Source organism: Misgurnus anguillicaudatus, chromosome 3 (assembly GCF_027580225.2).
Source record: "Misgurnus anguillicaudatus chromosome 3, ASM2758022v2, whole genome shotgun sequence".
In the NCBI taxonomy this organism is placed as follows: domain Eukaryota; kingdom Metazoa; phylum Chordata; class Actinopteri; order Cypriniformes; family Cobitidae; genus Misgurnus; species Misgurnus anguillicaudatus.
This window is the reverse complement of record NC_073339.2, coordinates 9101050-9118604: the sequence shown is the minus strand read 5'-3', so window position 1 is coordinate 9118604 and position 17555 is coordinate 9101050. Positions and strand designations below refer to the sequence as shown.

At 38.5% G+C, this 17555-nt stretch overlaps 1 protein-coding gene across 1 annotated transcript; it reads right to left on the bottom strand.

Moving 5' to 3' along the window:
• Positions 1 to 95: 95 nt before the first annotated feature.
• Positions 96 to 17097, bottom strand: abcg2d (ATP binding cassette subfamily G member 2 (JR blood group)). Its single transcript, XM_055204518.2, has 15 exons — positions 16820 to 17097; positions 13086 to 13145; positions 12791 to 12905; positions 9925 to 10077; positions 9690 to 9847; positions 9447 to 9598; positions 9281 to 9370; positions 8617 to 8870; positions 7996 to 8078; positions 5014 to 5103; positions 4249 to 4370; positions 2377 to 2531; positions 2202 to 2291; positions 1388 to 1497; positions 96 to 972 (listed from the first exon to the last, which is right to left on the bottom strand). Exons 1-15 carry the CDS (start codon positions 17029 to 17031, stop codon positions 825 to 827), a joined length of 1992 nt encoding a protein of 663 aa, XP_055060493.2. The 5' UTR covers positions 17032 to 17097; the 3' UTR covers positions 96 to 824.
• Between the last annotated feature and the right edge of the window lie 458 nt (positions 17098 to 17555).

The window sequence follows — 17555 nt, the reverse complement described above, 5'->3', positions numbered from 1 at the left end:
AATAAAATCAACAGATAAAACAAAAAAGTTTTAAGTAGACTATATCAAAAAAGTAGCCCTCCAGATTATTTTATCCATTGTGGTAGCCCAAAAAAAGGTTGGCGACCCTTGGTCCGTTGTTACCCATAGAACTGATGGATTTAACCTTCATGCCTTGAAATGTGTGCTCATGGCACAGGAACAGGGTTTAATAATCTTCTCATTGATGTTTGCTGGATTTGGATTAAGCCATGCCAATTATATGGATTTCCATGGAATGAGCGGTACCAGGACTCTAAATGTCCTGTCAGCATCCTGCTCTTTGAAATTTGGAAATCAACCCCTGTGATATTTGTAACATTGGTGTACAATTTAAAGAAAATGGGCCACGTAAACTAATTTGTACCTTAGGTGTGATATTGAAAACATGACAACATGATTTCTCTTAGATTGTTATCACTAATAATGGGCACACAATATCATTTTTACATGCAGAATTGATTTGAGGAAATTCCCAAATTTGGGATTAAATCATCATTGGACAAAAGCACAACTGTACAAAAGACCAAAAATGATATTATAAAAAAATTAATATAATTGTTGTCTGGTCAAACATTGCAAAAAACATCAATGGCACATGATTAAATTAAATGATTTCTTAATTAAAATTAATTTAATTTTAAGGAAACTTGATGTTGAACTGGTGATAATTAAATTACGTAGATCCAACTATTTTTTAAAGAAAAATAATTTTAAGAAAACTTATTTTAGTGATGTGCAATCAGAGAATTTTTTCAGTGTGCTTACTGATTCATAAATCAAATGTTTGACACAAAATACAGAGTTCAAGAGAATTTCTTAATGAATCTGAGCTTGACATAAGCAATGCTAAGAAAAACAAAGGTCATGACTGTAAGAGCAATGTGATTCTGCCACAGACCCCAGGTTGAATAATCGATTCCTTGAAAATTTAGATGCTGCTCTCCTGTGCAACTGTAAAATAAAACAAACAAAAGGTGTATGAATATCCAAAGCAGATCTAAATGTTACAATTTAACCAGTTATGCTAACCAGTCCCAGAATTTGGGCTGGATATATAAATATGGCACATTCAAAAAAATGCTGGATTCTTTTCAACTCAGCTTTGGGTCAAAACGGGACAAACCCAACTCTTTTTGGGTTAAATCAGAAAATAACCCAGAAAATGTTTATATTTGACCCAGCATAGGTTAAATTCCAACCCAATGGGTTGGGTTCGTCTTTATTTGACGTTAATAATAAACCAGCATTTTGTAGAGCAGTAGTGCATTTGCTACTTTGGCATCTACTGGCTTAATTTTGAAAATGTTGCTATAGTTAGTTAAATGCCATGATTAGCACTACAACTGTAGCCTATACGTTTACATACATGATGATGTCAGCAGGGCTGCTGCCATTGGTCGACAGGGTAGTTGTAGATGGCACACCTGAGACGTTTTTACAAAACTTCAGCCCCACAAACTCATTTATTTCCAAAGCCTGTACAAATAAAATCCAAATATAAACCTCAGACGTCTTAAAGAGACAGTACATAGTTTGATAGTCCTTCAATCACACTGCAAAAAATGACTTTCTTTTTAGTGCTTTTTTTAGTACAAATATGTAAAATTCTTTAATCAAGATGCTTTTTTATTAGCAAAATGAACTAATAAAATAAGTCTAGTTTTTAGACAAAAAACGTGAAATTGAAAATCTGCCAATGGGGTAAGCAAATTTTTCTTGAATTTAGTGTTTAAGAAAAATGTTCAAGATTTTTTAGTTTACCCCATTGGCAGATTTTTTTGCTTGTTTAATCCACAAAATCACTTAAATTTGATATTTTTGGTCTAAAAACTAGACTTGTTTTCTTAGGTCATTTTGCTCATCAAGAAAAAGCATCTTAATTTAAGAATTTTTTGATATTTTTACTGAAAACAAGACAAAAATACTAAGATATTTTTCTTGAAAATATTTTTTGCAGTGTACCCATTGGCATTTTTTAAAGCACAAATTAACTTACAATTTATACTTTTTTGCCTAAAACTAGACTAATTTTCTTAGGTAATTTTACTCATTAAGAAAATGCGTCTTGATTTAAGAATTTTTTTATATTTGTACTGAAAAAAAAATTTTGCAGAGCAGATTTTTGTGTTTGTAAACCATGCAAGATATAAAATTCATATCTTAGGAAGGAATGTTCTAACCTCAAGCCCATAGCGAGGAATGCTGAGATACTTCAACCAGGCCAACCAGTCCATGATACTGTTCAGGTTAACCAGAAGACCAGAGAAAATCTACAAACAAATTACAAGCACTTTGCTGCAAGTCTAAAATCTATTAGTTGTTATTATATTCACAAAATGACTCATCCAAGCGCACCATCATAAAGATGAAGCTGACGGTCATAAAGATGTTGGCCACCGCCACCACTGATTGGTTGGCTGAAATAGCCATAGCCATGGCTGCAGCTGTGCAAGCCACCAGTATCACGGTCAACATAAAGATGAAGAACGCATCTGCCGTGGGTTTTAACCCTAAAAAAGAGATAAGGTGCAGCTAAACCCACAAACCATGCAACAAACTTTATTGTAATGCTGAGTTTACACCAAACGCGTTTTGGGCGTCAAAATCGCGCCTACCGCGCCTAATTTGCCGCTTGAACACTTTTAATGCATTCGCGCCTGTAGAGCGGAGTAGACGCGCAGAAAAAGCAAACATTTGACGCGCGTCCGAAGCAAAATCCGCTTCTTGTGGGAGGGGCAACTGCTGTGCGAGTGTCTGTTTGCAAGATGACTGATGTTACTTATGCATTTATCAAGAGAGTAACCAGTTTGTATTGGGTAACCTTACTATAGGGGGAAAATAAACGGCGCGGGTTGATAAACATCACGTGACTCAAAAGTGAAGTGTGTATTACAACTTACCAGGTTGCCCAAAGTCCTTACTGACACTCTTCCAAGCGTGGTCCTTTTTATTCCTGTCTCCTCTATAGAAATAACAACTTGTGTCACATAGCTTCGAGTGACTGCTTGAGTGAGTGACTCCGGGCGGGGCTGCCACCACAGCAGCAGGCAGGCTCCTAATTGGTTAACGCGGCGCGAAATTCCGCCAAAGTTCAAATTTTTCAACTCGGGCGTCAGCCGCAAATTCGCGTGAACCGCAAAATGCACAAAAGCACCATTCGCGCGTACCGCGCACAACCCTCAATTCGCGCCTTTCGCGCGAGCTTTACGCACGAATGAAACGGAAACGCGCCTTCCGATCGGCGCCGAACACCTCTTCCGCGCCGCGGGACCTCCTGACGCGCGTTAACGCGTCTGCACATTGACTTAACATTGAAATCACTCGCGCTTCACGCCTCTACCGCGGTTGGTGTAAATGCACCATAATGCAGGGTTTACACCAAACGCGTTTTGGGCGTCAAAATCGCGTCTACCGCGCCTAGTTTGCCGCTTGAACACTTTGAATCCATTCGCGCGTGTAGAGCGGAGTAGACGCGCGGAACAAGCAAGCATTTGACGCGCATCCGAGGCAAAATCCGCTTCTTGTGGGAGGGGCAACTGCTGTGCGACTGTCTGTTTGCAAGATGACTGATGTTACTTGTGCATTTATCAAGAGCGTTACCAGTTTGTATTGGGTAACCTTACTATAGGGGGAAAATAAACGGCGCGGGTCGATAAACGTCACGTGACTCAAAAGTGAAGTGTGTATTACAACTTACCAGGTTGCCCAAAGTCCATACTGACACTCTTCCAAGCGAGGTCCTTTTTATTCCTGTCTCCTAATAGAAATAACAACTTGTGTCATATAGCTCCGAGTGACTGCTTGAGTGAGTGACTCCGGGCGAGGCTGCCACCACAGCAGCAGGCAGGCTCCTGATTGGTTAACGCGGCGCGAAATTCCGCCAAAGTTCAAATTTTTCAACTCGGGCGTCAGCCGCAAATTTCGCGTGAAACGCAAAATGCACAATAGCACCATTCGCGCGTACCGCGCACAACGCTCAATTCGCGCCTTTCGCGCGAGCTTCACGCGCGAATGAGGCGGAAACGCGTCTTCCGCTCCGCGCCGAACGCCTCTTCCGCGCCGCGGGACCTCCTGACGCGCGTCAACGCGTCTGCACATTGACTTAACATTGAAATCACTCGCGCTTCACGCCTCTACCGCGGTTGGTGTAAACGCACCATTAGACAGATGAATCTTGAAAATAAACTATGCTCTGTATCTTTCAAGTTTGATTTACGCTACACATACCGATCATGATAACAACAGATGTGAAGAGTATGGAAGGGATGGCGCACTGAGTAATGATGTCAGACAGGATTTTAGACAGGAAGTAGACAGACAGTCGGTAGTAGCCGCTCGTGTACTCATGACTGAGAAAAGAGAAATTTATTGAGAACAAAATCCATCCCGTTAACATCAAGAATGATCTATTCAGATCCTTTTTATATGAAACTTATTTCCAATGCCTTATAATTATATTCTCACTATACAGGTACAGGTTTTTGGGTAAAGGAACAGTTAACCCAAATAAGAAAATGCTCATAATTTACTCACACTGTTGCTGTCATGACTGTCATGTATGTTTATTATGAGGCATGCAAGAACCAATGAGATACAGCGTTATCAACATGGCGCCATATTTGAGCTTACCACACTGATTTGTATGTTTCAAAAAAAGAGTGTGTAATATATCGATCTTGAAATAATCTCATAATATTAATTGTCTTACTTCAGAAGACATTTATCAACCCACTTGAGTCGATTGGATTACTTTAATGATGGATGGATGTGTTTTTATTGGAGCTTTAACATGGCTTCCATATTATATAACATGGTATTTTATTATGAAAGTGTTTGTGTTGGGCTGAGCTAAATAAAAGAAGTCATACACATCTGGGATGGGTAAGTAAATTATGAGAAAAGGTTTTTTACTTGAGTGAAATGTTCTTGATAATCTACAGTTTGTCTGTCGCTCCTGAAGATGAAATGGCAAACACGTGTTGTAATACATACATGAAGAGTTTGCGCTCCGTGATGAAGAGCTCGGCAGCGGAGAGCGTGCTGAAACACTGATTGGTTGTAATGAAAAACAAAACCCCAAATCTGAAAAGATAAAATTTCAAATATAGTCAGAATGTAAAGACACTACATCGCAAAGCAAAAATTTTGGTACAGTTAATGTCAGGTTTAATTGTTGGTCAAAAATGTTTAATTGTGATTTTAGCATGCAATATTAAAGATATCTGTCTTTCCCCATTCAAGTAGATAGGACTTGCATCACTGAAATAACAAAACATGCAAACATGGGTGCCTAGTAGCGTGACTTCTCTAAAGGGAAGGTTATGGCTAGAGGGAATACAGCTATGGCCGAAATCTTGTGAATTTTGCGCTGTTTTCATCCTAATCCTACCTCCAAACCTAACCCTAAACCCAACATTTCACGGTATTTAGGCCGTAGCTGTATCCCATCTAGCCAGAACTGCTGTTTTTATCCTAATTATACCCCCAAACATAACCCTGAACCCAACATTTCACTGGATTTAGGCCGTAGCTGTATCCCATCTAGCCAGAACCGCTGTTTTATCCTAATTCTACCCCTAAACCTAAACCCAATATTTCACGTGATTTAGGCCGTAGCTGTATCCCATCTAGCCAAAACCGCTGTTTTCATCCTAGTCCTAACCCTAAACCCAACATTTCTCTGGATATAGGCCGTAGCTGTATCCCATCTAGCCAGAACTGCTGTTTTTATCCTAATTATACCCCCAAACATAACCCTGAACCCAACATTTCACTGGATTTAAGCCGTAGCTGTATCCCATCTAGCCAGAACCGCTGTTTTTATCCTAATCCTACCCCTAAACCCAATATTTCACGTGATTTAGGCCGTAGCTGTATCCCATCTAGCCAAAACCGCTGTTTTCATCCTAATCCTAACCCTAAACCAACATTTCAAGAGATTTAGGCTGTATCTGTATCCCATCTAGCTGGAACCGCTATTTTCATCCTAATCCTACCCCCAAACCTAACCCTAAACCCAATATTTCTCTGGATATAGGCCGTAGCTGTATCCCATCTAGATGGAACCGCTGTTTTCATCCTAATCCTACCCCCAAACCTAACCCTAAACCAACATTTCAAGAGATTTAGGCTGTATTTGTATCCCATCTAGCTGGAACCGCTATTTTCATCCTAATCCTACCCCCAAACCTAACCCTAAACCAACTTTTCAAGAGATTTAGGCTGTATCTGTATCTGTATGGAACCGCTATTTTCATCCTAATCCTACCCCCAAACCTAACCCTAAACCAACATTTCAAGAGATTTAGGCTGTATTTGTATCCCATCTAGCTGGAACCGCTATTTTCATCCTAATCCTACCCCCAAACCTAACCCTAAACCAACTTTTCAAGAGATTTAGGCTGTATCTGTATCCCATATAGCTGGAACCGCTATTTTCATCCTAATCCTACCCCCAAACCTAACCCTAAACCAACATTTCAAGAGATTTAGGCTGTATCTGTGTCCCATATAGCTGGAACCGCTGTTTTCATCTTTATCCTACCCCCAAACCTAACCCTAAACCCAATATTTCATGGGATTTAGGCTGTAGCTGTCTCCCATCTAGCCAGAACCGCTGTTTTCATCCTAATCCTACCCCCAAACCTAACCATAAACCAACATTTCACGGGATTTAGGCCGTATCTGTGTCCCGTACCTGTATCCCATCAAGCCGGAACCGCTGTTTTCATCCTAATCCTACCCTCAAACCTAACCCTAAACCAACATTTCATGGGATTTAGGACGTAGCTGTATCCCATCTAGCCGGAACCACTGTTTTCAACCTAATCCTAACCTAAACCCAACATTTCACGGGATTTAGGCCATAGCTGTATAGCTGTATCCCATCTAGCCAAAACCGCTGTTTTCATCCTAATCCTAACCCAAACCCAACATTTCACGGGATTTAGGCCATAGCTGTATCCCATCTAGCCAAAACCGCTGTTTTCATTCTAATCCTACCCCCAAACCTAACCCTAAACCCAATATTTCATGGGATTTAGGCCATAGCTGTATCCCATCAAGCCGGAACCGCTGTTTTCATCCTAATCTTACCCTCAAACCTAACCCTAAACCAACATTTCACGGGATTTAGGCCGTATCTGTGTCCCGTATCTGTATCCCATGTAGCTGGAACCGCTGTTTTCATCTTAATCCTACCACCAAACCTAACCCTAAACCCAATATTTAATGGGATTTAGGCCGTAGCTGTATCCCATCAAGCCGGAACCGCTGTTTTCATCCTAATCCTACCCTCAAACCTAACCCTAAACCAACATTTCATGGGATTTAGGACGTAGCTGCATCCCATCTAGCCGGAACCGCTGTTTTCAACCTAATCCTAACATAAACCCAACATTTCATGGGATTTAGGCCATAGCTGTATAGCTGTATCCCATCTAGCCAAAATCGCTGTTTTCATCCTAATCCTAACCTAAACCCAACATTTTACGGGATTTAGGCCATAGCTGTATCCCATCTAGCCAAAACCGCTGTTTTCATTCTAATCCTACCCCCAAACCTAACCCTAAACTCAATATTTCATGGGATTTAGGCCATAGCTTTCTCCCGTCTAGCCAAAACTGCTGTTTTCATCCTAATCCTATCCCTAAACCCAACATCTCGCAAGATTTGGTCATAGCTGTATCCCCTCTAGCCAGAACCTAAAGAGACTTTGATTTCACCAAAGATATTTAATATTAACAAGATGCGTCACTGATATTGATATGAATGGGGGAGATTGCAACGGTCAGAATGGCCACTCTAGTCCCGTCTCCCAGTAAAAAGGGCCAATCGTTAATCAGAATCCTCTGGGAGAGGCACTTTGAATCAACAGGTCTTGTTTGTCTTGTTCTAACAAGACCTGGAGGCGTTGCAAATAAGGGAGTGACGCGACTTCCTTTGATGTCACCCAGGAAGCAACTGTTTATTTACCTGTTCTGTATGCCACTCTGGTCATCTTTGACTCCATAAAAGATGGCACCAACAATTACAGCCATAAGTGTTGTGACTGCCAACTAAGAAAAAAACAACAAAGATATTTGGCGATATGGATTTTACGTGTTCCTGCAGCTCAATTGGTAGAGCATTGCGTTAGCAACTCCAAGGTCATAGGTTAAACCTGCAGGGAACGCACATACTGATCAAAAATATATAGCTTGAATGCACTTGTTAGTCACTTTTGATTACCAGACAGGTGTGTGAAGGCCATTACCAGGGTAAAAGGCTAAGTGTCTGAAATGAGAACTTACTCCCCTCTAATAACCTTTCACCCTTTAATGTCAAGGCACCCTTAACTCCAGTCAGATGATGGTTGGTGGACTGGCACTATGCTAATGCATGTGATACGGTAGAAATGATATAACTTCAGATCCTTTATCAAAGGGACACAACCAGTCACAACATTCAACAAATCCGCTTAACTTTGCAGTCAGCTGTGAGTAACGTTTAAAGTGAGGTCTCTTATGATGGCATTTGGTGGTTAATGAGCTTGTAGGATCACTACAAAATCTCTCTTGATGGAAAATCTGGAGTGAAAACCCTCCACAGTGGTACCTGTGCTACAGAGGTCTGTGGGTTCAGCATTAAGTTCCAGAAGGTTCTCCATAACACCCAGTAAAGCTGCTGGAGGAAAGAGCTGTTGTAGGTGATGGAGTCACACTTGGGTCTGATGATGTTGTTGTCTTTGGTTTGGATGATGTGCTCCAGCTCTGCTTTGATGCCTCGGGCGTAGCTGCAGGTTTTGTACTTCTCCACCAGCAGATCTTCAATACACTGCTGGCTGATGAGAGCAACTTCAATCTGCATATCTGTCAATGACATCACAGATGTAGTAGTAGTAGGGTGGCCATTCGTGCCAGTTCTGCCGGACACGTCCTGAACATGTTTTCGGGTATGTTCTCAGGAAGTCGCGTTGCTCGACCGCATACGTCATCAAGGTTCTCACATTTCAGTTAAAATACAATAGAAAATTACGATTTATTTATTTTAAGACATACATTGTAGTTTCATTCTTAGCTTGAAATGTAACGGTTGCTTTTCTGAAATTGAACCCGAAATATTAAACCTTGATGACGTATGCGGTCAACCAACGCGACTTCCGGAGAACGCACCCTAAAACATGTTTGGGACGTGTCCGGCAGAACTGGCACGAATGGCCACCCTAAGTAGTAGTAGTAGTAGTAGCATTGACGTAGTAACTATCAAGCAATGTATTTACCTCCATTATTTTGTATCTGTGTTGTGATGCTTCCATTTATAACATCCAAGAAGAAGTCCGCTGGATTATTATGGGCTTCGCAAGCATAACCTAAAGTACCATACAAATACAAACAGTAAAGCAATGACAGGAATTTATTTTTTCCTTGTTGTTTGATTGAGCGTACCGATCTCAGCGAAGTACTCTATAGCGTCCTGTGCCGGTCCATGGTAGACTTTTTTGCCATTGGCCAGCAGTGTGAGGCTATCAAAGAGTCGGTAGATGGAATATCGTGGCTGGTGAATCGACATGATGATGGTTCGGCCCTGACCGACCATTCTGAAAACCAATGAACGTCTTAAGATCTTGTATCTATAGCGTTCATATTGATAAGCTCATCAACTCATGTAGTGTAAGTGAAACTATGTACCGCTTTAACAGCAGAAGCACAGAATGGGCTGTACTGGCATCAAGACCTGTGGTCGGCTCATCCAAAAAGAGAACAGAGGGATCTATGATCAACTCCATCCCAATGCTGGTCCTCTTCCGCTCCCCACCAGAGATACCTCGTATGAGCTGCGTGCCCACCTGCGCAGATGCATAAAAGATCAGCTTTATTCAGTGTAATAAATAAGTGTAAGAGTGAGTTTAATTTGAAAATGAACCTTTGAATCTGCGACTTTGTTGAGGCCGAGCTCTGAGATGAGATGATTCACTCGGATCTCTTTCTCTCTCGGACTGACTCGAGAAGACATACGGAGAGCGGCTGAGAAACTCAAGTTTTCTCTTACTGTTAGTGTTCCCATCACTATGTCATCCTTAAAACACACACACAAACACACAAATTCATATTGCTGCATTCACTACACTGTAAAAAGTGAAAATTGGATCTGCTTAAAGGAATATTCCATTTTCTTAAAAGAAAAATCCAGATAATTTACTCACCACCATGTTATCCAGGGTGTTGATGCCTTTTTTTGTTCGGTCGAGAGGAAGTTGTGTTTTTTGAGGAAAACATTGCAGGTTTTTCTCATTTTGATGGACTTTGATAGACACCAACAATTAACACTTAACTCAACACATAACAGTTTTTTTCAACGGAGTTTCAAAGGACTATAAACAATCCCAAACGAGGCATAAGGGTCTTATCTAGCAAAACGATTGTCATTTTTGACAAGAAAAATAACAAATATACACTTTTAAAGCACAACTTCTCGTCATGTAGATCCGGTCGTGATGCGCCAGGTGACCCCACGCAATACGTCATGACATCAAGAGGTCACAGAAGGCGAACGCGAAACTCCGCCCCAGTGTTTACAAGTGCGTTGAAAGAGGACTGTTCCTACGTTGTTGTATGTCAACTGATACTAATTAATGTCTTTGTGTCAGTTTATTGTTTAAAATGGTCCGCAAATTTGCGTTTTATATATGTAACACGTGACCTCCCTACGTCACTACGCATTTGCGTTAGGTCGCGCTGGACCGGATCCAGACGAGAAGTTGTGCTTTAAAAGTGTATATTTGTTTGGGATCGTTTATAGTCCTTTGAAACTCCGCCGAAAAAAACGGTTACGTGTTGAGTTAAGTATTAAATGTTGGGCTCTATTGGGGTCCATTAAAATGAGAAAAATCCTGCAGTGTTTTCCTCGGGGAACGTGATTTCTTCTGGACTGAACGGGGAGGGACATCAACGTTTTGGATGACATGGTGGTGAGTAAATTATCTGGATTTTTCTTTTAAGAAAATGGAATATTCCTTTAAACACATTACTTCAATTGGTAACACAAAAAAAAAAAATCTCACTTACAACAGGTCTTACCAATTAAAGTAATTTTTTAAGTAGATCCTTAACCTTCTAAGACCTGGTGTGTCCACATACGTGGACATCACATTTTTGATGTTTGCACCATTATACCTAGTTCTGTGTAACTGCAACTACACTGCTCCATTTTTATTATATTTCTTGGTTCTTCCTAAGTCCAAAATAGCTGGAAGAAATCTGATAAAAGATGAACCAAAGTTCAGGTCTTAGGAAGTTAAACGACCTATGTTCGCATCTTGGTGATTTTCATAGTAAACATTTGGTTACTTTACGTCTTAAACGAATAAACATTTTATTGCATTCGGTCTTATAATAAGCCCAATCTCTTGAAGTCTGTCATTAAAGGGTCAGTAAGTAGAATTTACCCTCATCTAGTGGTGAAATTGTATTTTGCATTCAAACGAATATTGCTCTCTAGCGCCTTGCTTTTCCAAATGCGTGTTGCAACTACGGTAGCCATTATGAATCACTGATCTCCTTGTCCGTTTTAGCTGGTTCACGTGTTCTGAACGAAAACGCGTTGTGGTAACGCGTTGGTAAGCTAGTGCTTTTTGTCCCTCTCTGCTATTATAGTTTATCAATATGGCGGAACGACATGGAAGCCTCCTTGGACTTACCCGTTCAATGTAAGTAAAGAGAAGAAATTCTAAACTTACAAAGAAAAGTCAGATCACTGGCAGAGGTCATTTGACACCAACAAGGACATATTTATGAATAAAGACATTGATTTTCATTAATAAAACACTTAAAATCCTCTTACAGTCCCTTTAATTAAATATCAAAAGAAGAAAACTTATGTTTCTACGGCTTCATCGGATGCACGTGATACACGTCTGGATCCGAACTTTACTTCCGGTTTCGTTTTTTTAATGGTCTGACTAGTTGCTAAACTGATCTCTTGAACAAATGCCTCGTCGAAAACAACTAGGTAATCTATGTGTTGTTTTTTTGCTTGTTATATAAATAAACTAGTGCTGGTCAAAGATTAATCGCGATTAATCGCATACAAAATAAAAGTGATTTTTGGCATAATATATGAGTATGTGCTGTGTGTAATTATTATTTATAAATAAATACACACACATTCATGTATGTATTTAAGAAACATTTACATGTTTATATATATTTATTTATATTTTTATATATTCTATATTAAAAATAAATAAAAAAAATTATATATAAGTAAAACAATTCTGAAACGAATATATGAATGTGTGTGTGGTTAAATATACACAATAATTCGTACATGCACCTATATTATGCAAAAAAATCACTTTTATTTTCTATGCGATTAATCGCGATTAATCTTTGCCCAGCACTAAAATAAACTAAGTTTAAAGTACTTTGTTGTTATTTATTTTTAGCGGAGTTTACCGGAAGTTACGTGCGGACCGCGACAGCCGCTTGTTTATGTTGTTACTGCTGAAACCGTCTATATGTGTTGCTAAGGACTTCATTTGAACAACTTTAACGGCGATTTTCTCAAAATTATGTGTGGTTTTTTTGCACCCCCATATTCCAGATATTCAAATAGTTTCGACAAACTCTGTCCTATCCAAACCATACATCAATGGAAAGCTTATTTATAATAAAATCTCAAAAAAATGACCCTTATGGATGTTTTGTGGTTCTAGGTCACATTAAGCTTCTTTAAAGTAGCTGTCCTTTGACGATTTGGGATGAAACGAGTTTGACATTAAACATGTTACCTGGACAACATAACCAGAAAGACATTTGAAATTTGGCGGCTGTGGGGATCCGTTGATCAGGACCTCACCAGAGAGACCACCAGGGTCCTTCCTGCCCGCGAGAACATCCAAAAACCTGAAACATATCCAAACCTTCAGTGTGACCAAGATGCGGATGAATGATCATTTATTTCGCTTTACTCAGTGAAGCTGTCGGGACAAATATCAGAAATGTTTCTGCCAAATGGAGAAAAGAAAATCCTGGAATAATTTGGCACTGAAATCTCATTAAGCTGTGTGCAAAAAATGTACTCACGAAGATTTGCCACTTCCTGTTGGGCCCAAAATAGCATTTAAACCCGGCCTCATGATCCCACTGAATAAAGGATAGATAGGTTATGTCATTTGCTACACAATTCTTCACATTGCAGATAATATAAAGAGTAATTCAGGAGACTACAGTCCTAAAAATAAAGGTGCCATAGGAGAACCATTTTTGGTTCCCCAAAGAACCTTTTAACTCAAAGATTTTTAAAAGAACCATTGCAAAGAACCAATTTAAAAATTCCTTAACGAAGAACATTTTGTATTTATGATAATCTCTATATAAATATTTATCACTTAAGAGCATAAAAAGATTTACGATTATCTATGTGCCACTGAGTTATGGAATTTACTGAGTCCCTCAAAAATGAGAAAAAAAGAAATATTTTACTAGGTCAAGATCACACATGACTGCATTTAACTCCATATCCTGGTTCTTTGAAAGTCAAGAGATCAAGAGATTAGACTCAAAAAGTCATGCTTAATATCATATAATTAACACTACGTCCAGGGACAGAGACATTACACATTCTGCTGTGGGAAATGTCAGGAGTATTTCATGCATTCAGGAGAAGCATTAAGATCAGATGCCATACGAGAACCTTCAAGGTACTTCAAAAAACTATCAATGAACTAATGCTTAGAAAAAAATGTATATACACAAAAGACTTTGTTCCTCTGATAAATGATGTTTAGAACCAATACACTGATAAACAATACCGTAAATATCGTATAATATGATATAATAATATAATATAAATAATAAAATAATATAATACCAAAAAATCAATTTTTCAAATTCATGTAGTTCTCAAGAACCAAATGCTTATAGTGTTTTTCAATATGCAATGTGCGTCAAACCCTAACGTGCATTTTCTAATATAAGACTTAAAACTTATATAAGCACTCTTAAATCAAACATGAATTATTAATTTACATTAACGCATTAAGGGCCAGATTTACTAAACGGGGCAAGCGCAATTCCAAAAATGCGCAGATGGGAGTGGTCATTTCTTCAGGTTTTTTACTAAAAATCAGTCGCAACAGCTAATTTCCACAATTACCAACGCAATCTACTAAGAGCAGCGCAAGTTAGTTCAGGGTCGCTAATAAGCAGAGCTGATGAGTTAACGCGTGATCATGCGCTTAATTTCAACACCACGGACATCACAGCTAACAAAGGCACTGACACTGAAAGGGTGATTCTCACGAAACCATTGAAACACCACGGCACTAATGATTTTAGCTTTAAAATGTGTAATATAGTAACATTAAAAAGCATCAGAATTAACACAATACTGTGTTCTACCTTGCACAATGTGTGATTTCAACATAAGAATTTATGATTGGAAATTTTATATCATTTTCTGCTGAAATTCTCATTACCGCAATGTGTCCGGCTGTGTTTGAACATGCGTTATGTTGTAATTTAATCAAATTAACACAAAAATATTAAGAAAAAAAATAAATGGATGTTTTGCTAGACTACTTTAGATGACAGAAAAAATATTTACTGAATATTCATGTATAATAATAATGAAGAAAAATTAGGAAAATGATGTGTCCATGCCTGATGTTCTCATCCGCCGCAACACTTTTTGAGTACAGTTTAAGCACACATACAGAATTTTAATAAAGTTTGATTTTGAGTGACCAAGCACATGGACCAGTTACTTCAAGATGGCTACCAGGTAAGATCATTTTTTTACAGTTAATTTGAAATATTGTCTTGTCAGAATGCTTACACGACATTTTGATTATCATTACCGCAACAGATGCTTATAAAATGTTAATTTAATTAATAGAAGCATAATACTTTGATTTTAAATGCATGTGCAGAATCTCCAAATTATGTTCTTTCAGGTTTGTCATGTCATTTTGAAAATAAGTCAGTGTTGATGTTTTCTGACTGTTGCGGTAATGAGATTTTTTAGGACTAATTTTTTTAATTATGTTACAAAAAGTGTTAAATGATCAGTAAAAGTTTCTAAATTAATGTTCCCATTTACTCCAGACTTTGTTTTTCAATGTCTGGTGGGAAAAAAAGTAAATTTAAGCAATTTTTACATTTTCATGCTTGACATTTTTAAAACCAATTTTTCGTGAGAATCACCCGAAAAGTGAAGGTTTACAAGTTTTGAAACACCTGCTATTGTGTGACTTCTCCTAGTGACTCCTATTTTATTTACTTCAGCAAATAATAAATAAAATGGCTTGGCAAACAATATTTTTGAATAATATGTTGCTCTGGCATTCCAAATAAACGGTTACATGTTAAAACAGTAATACATGCTCTTTGTGATGCCTCTTTTTTATGCAATAATTTCAGCCATTTCAAGCACAAAGTGATGTAAGACATGCTCTTTTCTGCATTAAATAATGGCGAATACCAGTCATAACACACGCGCAAAAATTAATAAATCTCCTTGCATGAATCATTTTAATAATCTCCTTTTTTTTGCGTCTGAAAGAGAAACTCCTAGAAATGCATATGCAATAAGGTCAGTCGCAAACATAACTAAACCACACCTTTTCAGCGCTAATTATCCACTAGACACGCAGTTACTAAATCTCGACAGTCGTTATTTAACGACAAAATGATGGTTTGCGCTGGCACAAGCCGTTAGTAAATCTGGCCCTAAATGTTATATAGTGACTTTCATCATAATGTTGCCCAGACTTGATGGAGAATGATCCTATAAGACAGTAGCTGCGTTTCCATTAAAGATTTATGCAAGAATTTAGCGTTATTTTCGACTAAACAACGTTTGACAGCATTTCCATTAACCGATGTTATGAGACTAAAACTTAATTTTGTTTTCTCTCAATAAGTCATTCCAAAAACCATGGCGTCCGGTGTCTTCGACTTCACACAGAGCCGCGACATCAAAATAGCGTGAGAGCGAATCGAAAGCATACAGAGCAATCGACTACCGAATCGCTTATATATAATGCTTGACAGTTTTTGTGAAGTCACATGAAGTTGACCACACCTCTACTGTCTTGTCCTCCAATCAAACATACCGTGCCATATTTAAAGAATGGTCATGTGACTTTTACGCACGTCAGGTGATCTGTAAATTTGCAGTTTTGCAAAATATTCCTTTTCGAATTGCCTGAAAACCACCTTAACTGAGCGTAAAAACTTTTTTTGCGATATATGGGAGTTTATGTGAAATTTTCATGTTTCCATTGTGAGCATTGTAATTTGCCATTTCAGTTTGCACACTTTAAAGGGTAAGTTAAGTTAAAGGGTAAGCTAATGTTTCTCAACTCGATCCAAGAACCGAGTTTACCGGAAGTTACGTGATGACCACGAGAGCCGCTTGTTTATGTTGTTACTGCTGAAACCGTCTATATAAATAATAAGCCCTCTTCCATACCAGGCTTGCTAGAATTTATGCGGCATGACGCAGAATGACCAGCGTGTGACATCGCAGTATCACGAGATTGAAAAAGCATCACCGACTGTGATGTCACATTCTGATCAGTCGAACAAACCAATTGTCCTAATTAAATAACACAGTAACAAGCTGACAAGTTGAATTGGGTGTTTTATATAGGGAGAAATTGAATCGGAGATTCTATTGGAGTTGAGGAACGCTTTAGAGATTATATAGACTAAAAAACCCATAATCCTCATTTAACACATGTATGCACTTGACCTCTATCTCACACAGTCATAGTCACATCTAATATCAGTCTGAATATTCAACACCGACTCACTTGAGATCCAACAGAATGTCCTTTTGAGCGGCTGTATTTCTGCAGATGGATCTGCTCTTCTGCTCAACACTATAACAAATGTTGTGAAAGCTGACGGTGGCACCATGTTGCTGTTTGATGGGCTCCATTGTGATGACCTTTGACCCAGACATCCCGTTTCTGCCCGTCTCCTGCGTGATTTCATGGTTTTCAAAGACGACATTGTCAGGCATCTTCTCTCAGGTGTCTCCTGTGAACACGCACGAGGAACTCTGCTAAAGTTGCCTGTGTTAGTAAAAACAGCTCTGATAGTCAAATAAATAAAAAAAATTAAAAAAGAAAGTTTAAAGGTATATAAAAAAATCGGTCATCATTTACTCACCCTCAATTTGTTACAAACCTGTACAAATTTCTAAGGAAGATCTTCTAAGCAATGTTTTAACCTAATCATATTTGACTTCCGTTGTATTTTTTTATTATGGAAGTCAATGGTGCTTATCTTTCCTGCTTGATTAATGCAATATTTCTCGGCATTAATCAGAACTAAGAAATTTATACAGAAGGTAAGTAAATGATGACAACATTTTCATTTTCGGGTGAACTATCCCTTTTAATCCCTGGTGTGAATTTACAAAAGTGGACAGAGCATTTTCTTTCACCGAGGCTGGATGAAAAACTTGATGTTTTTTTATTTTTAAAAAAGCATAATTACTTTATTAGAAACATGTTTTACTTTAGCACACAAAACTAAAAATGA

Excerpts from the sequence above, each read along its gene's own strand:
- abcg2d (XM_055204518.2), bottom strand. The coding sequence starts at position 17,031 with ATGCCTGACAATGTCGTCTTTGAAAACCATGAAATCACGCAGGAGACG. Across the intron at positions 13,146-16,819 it reads GACATTCTGTTGGATCTCAA|TGGGATCATGAGGCCGGGTT; the intron begins GTGAGTCGGTGT and ends TCCTTTATTCAG. Across the intron at positions 12,906-13,085 it reads ACAGGAAGTGGCAAATCTTC|GTTTTTGGATGTTCTCGCGG; the intron begins GTGAGTACATTT and ends GATATGTTTCAG.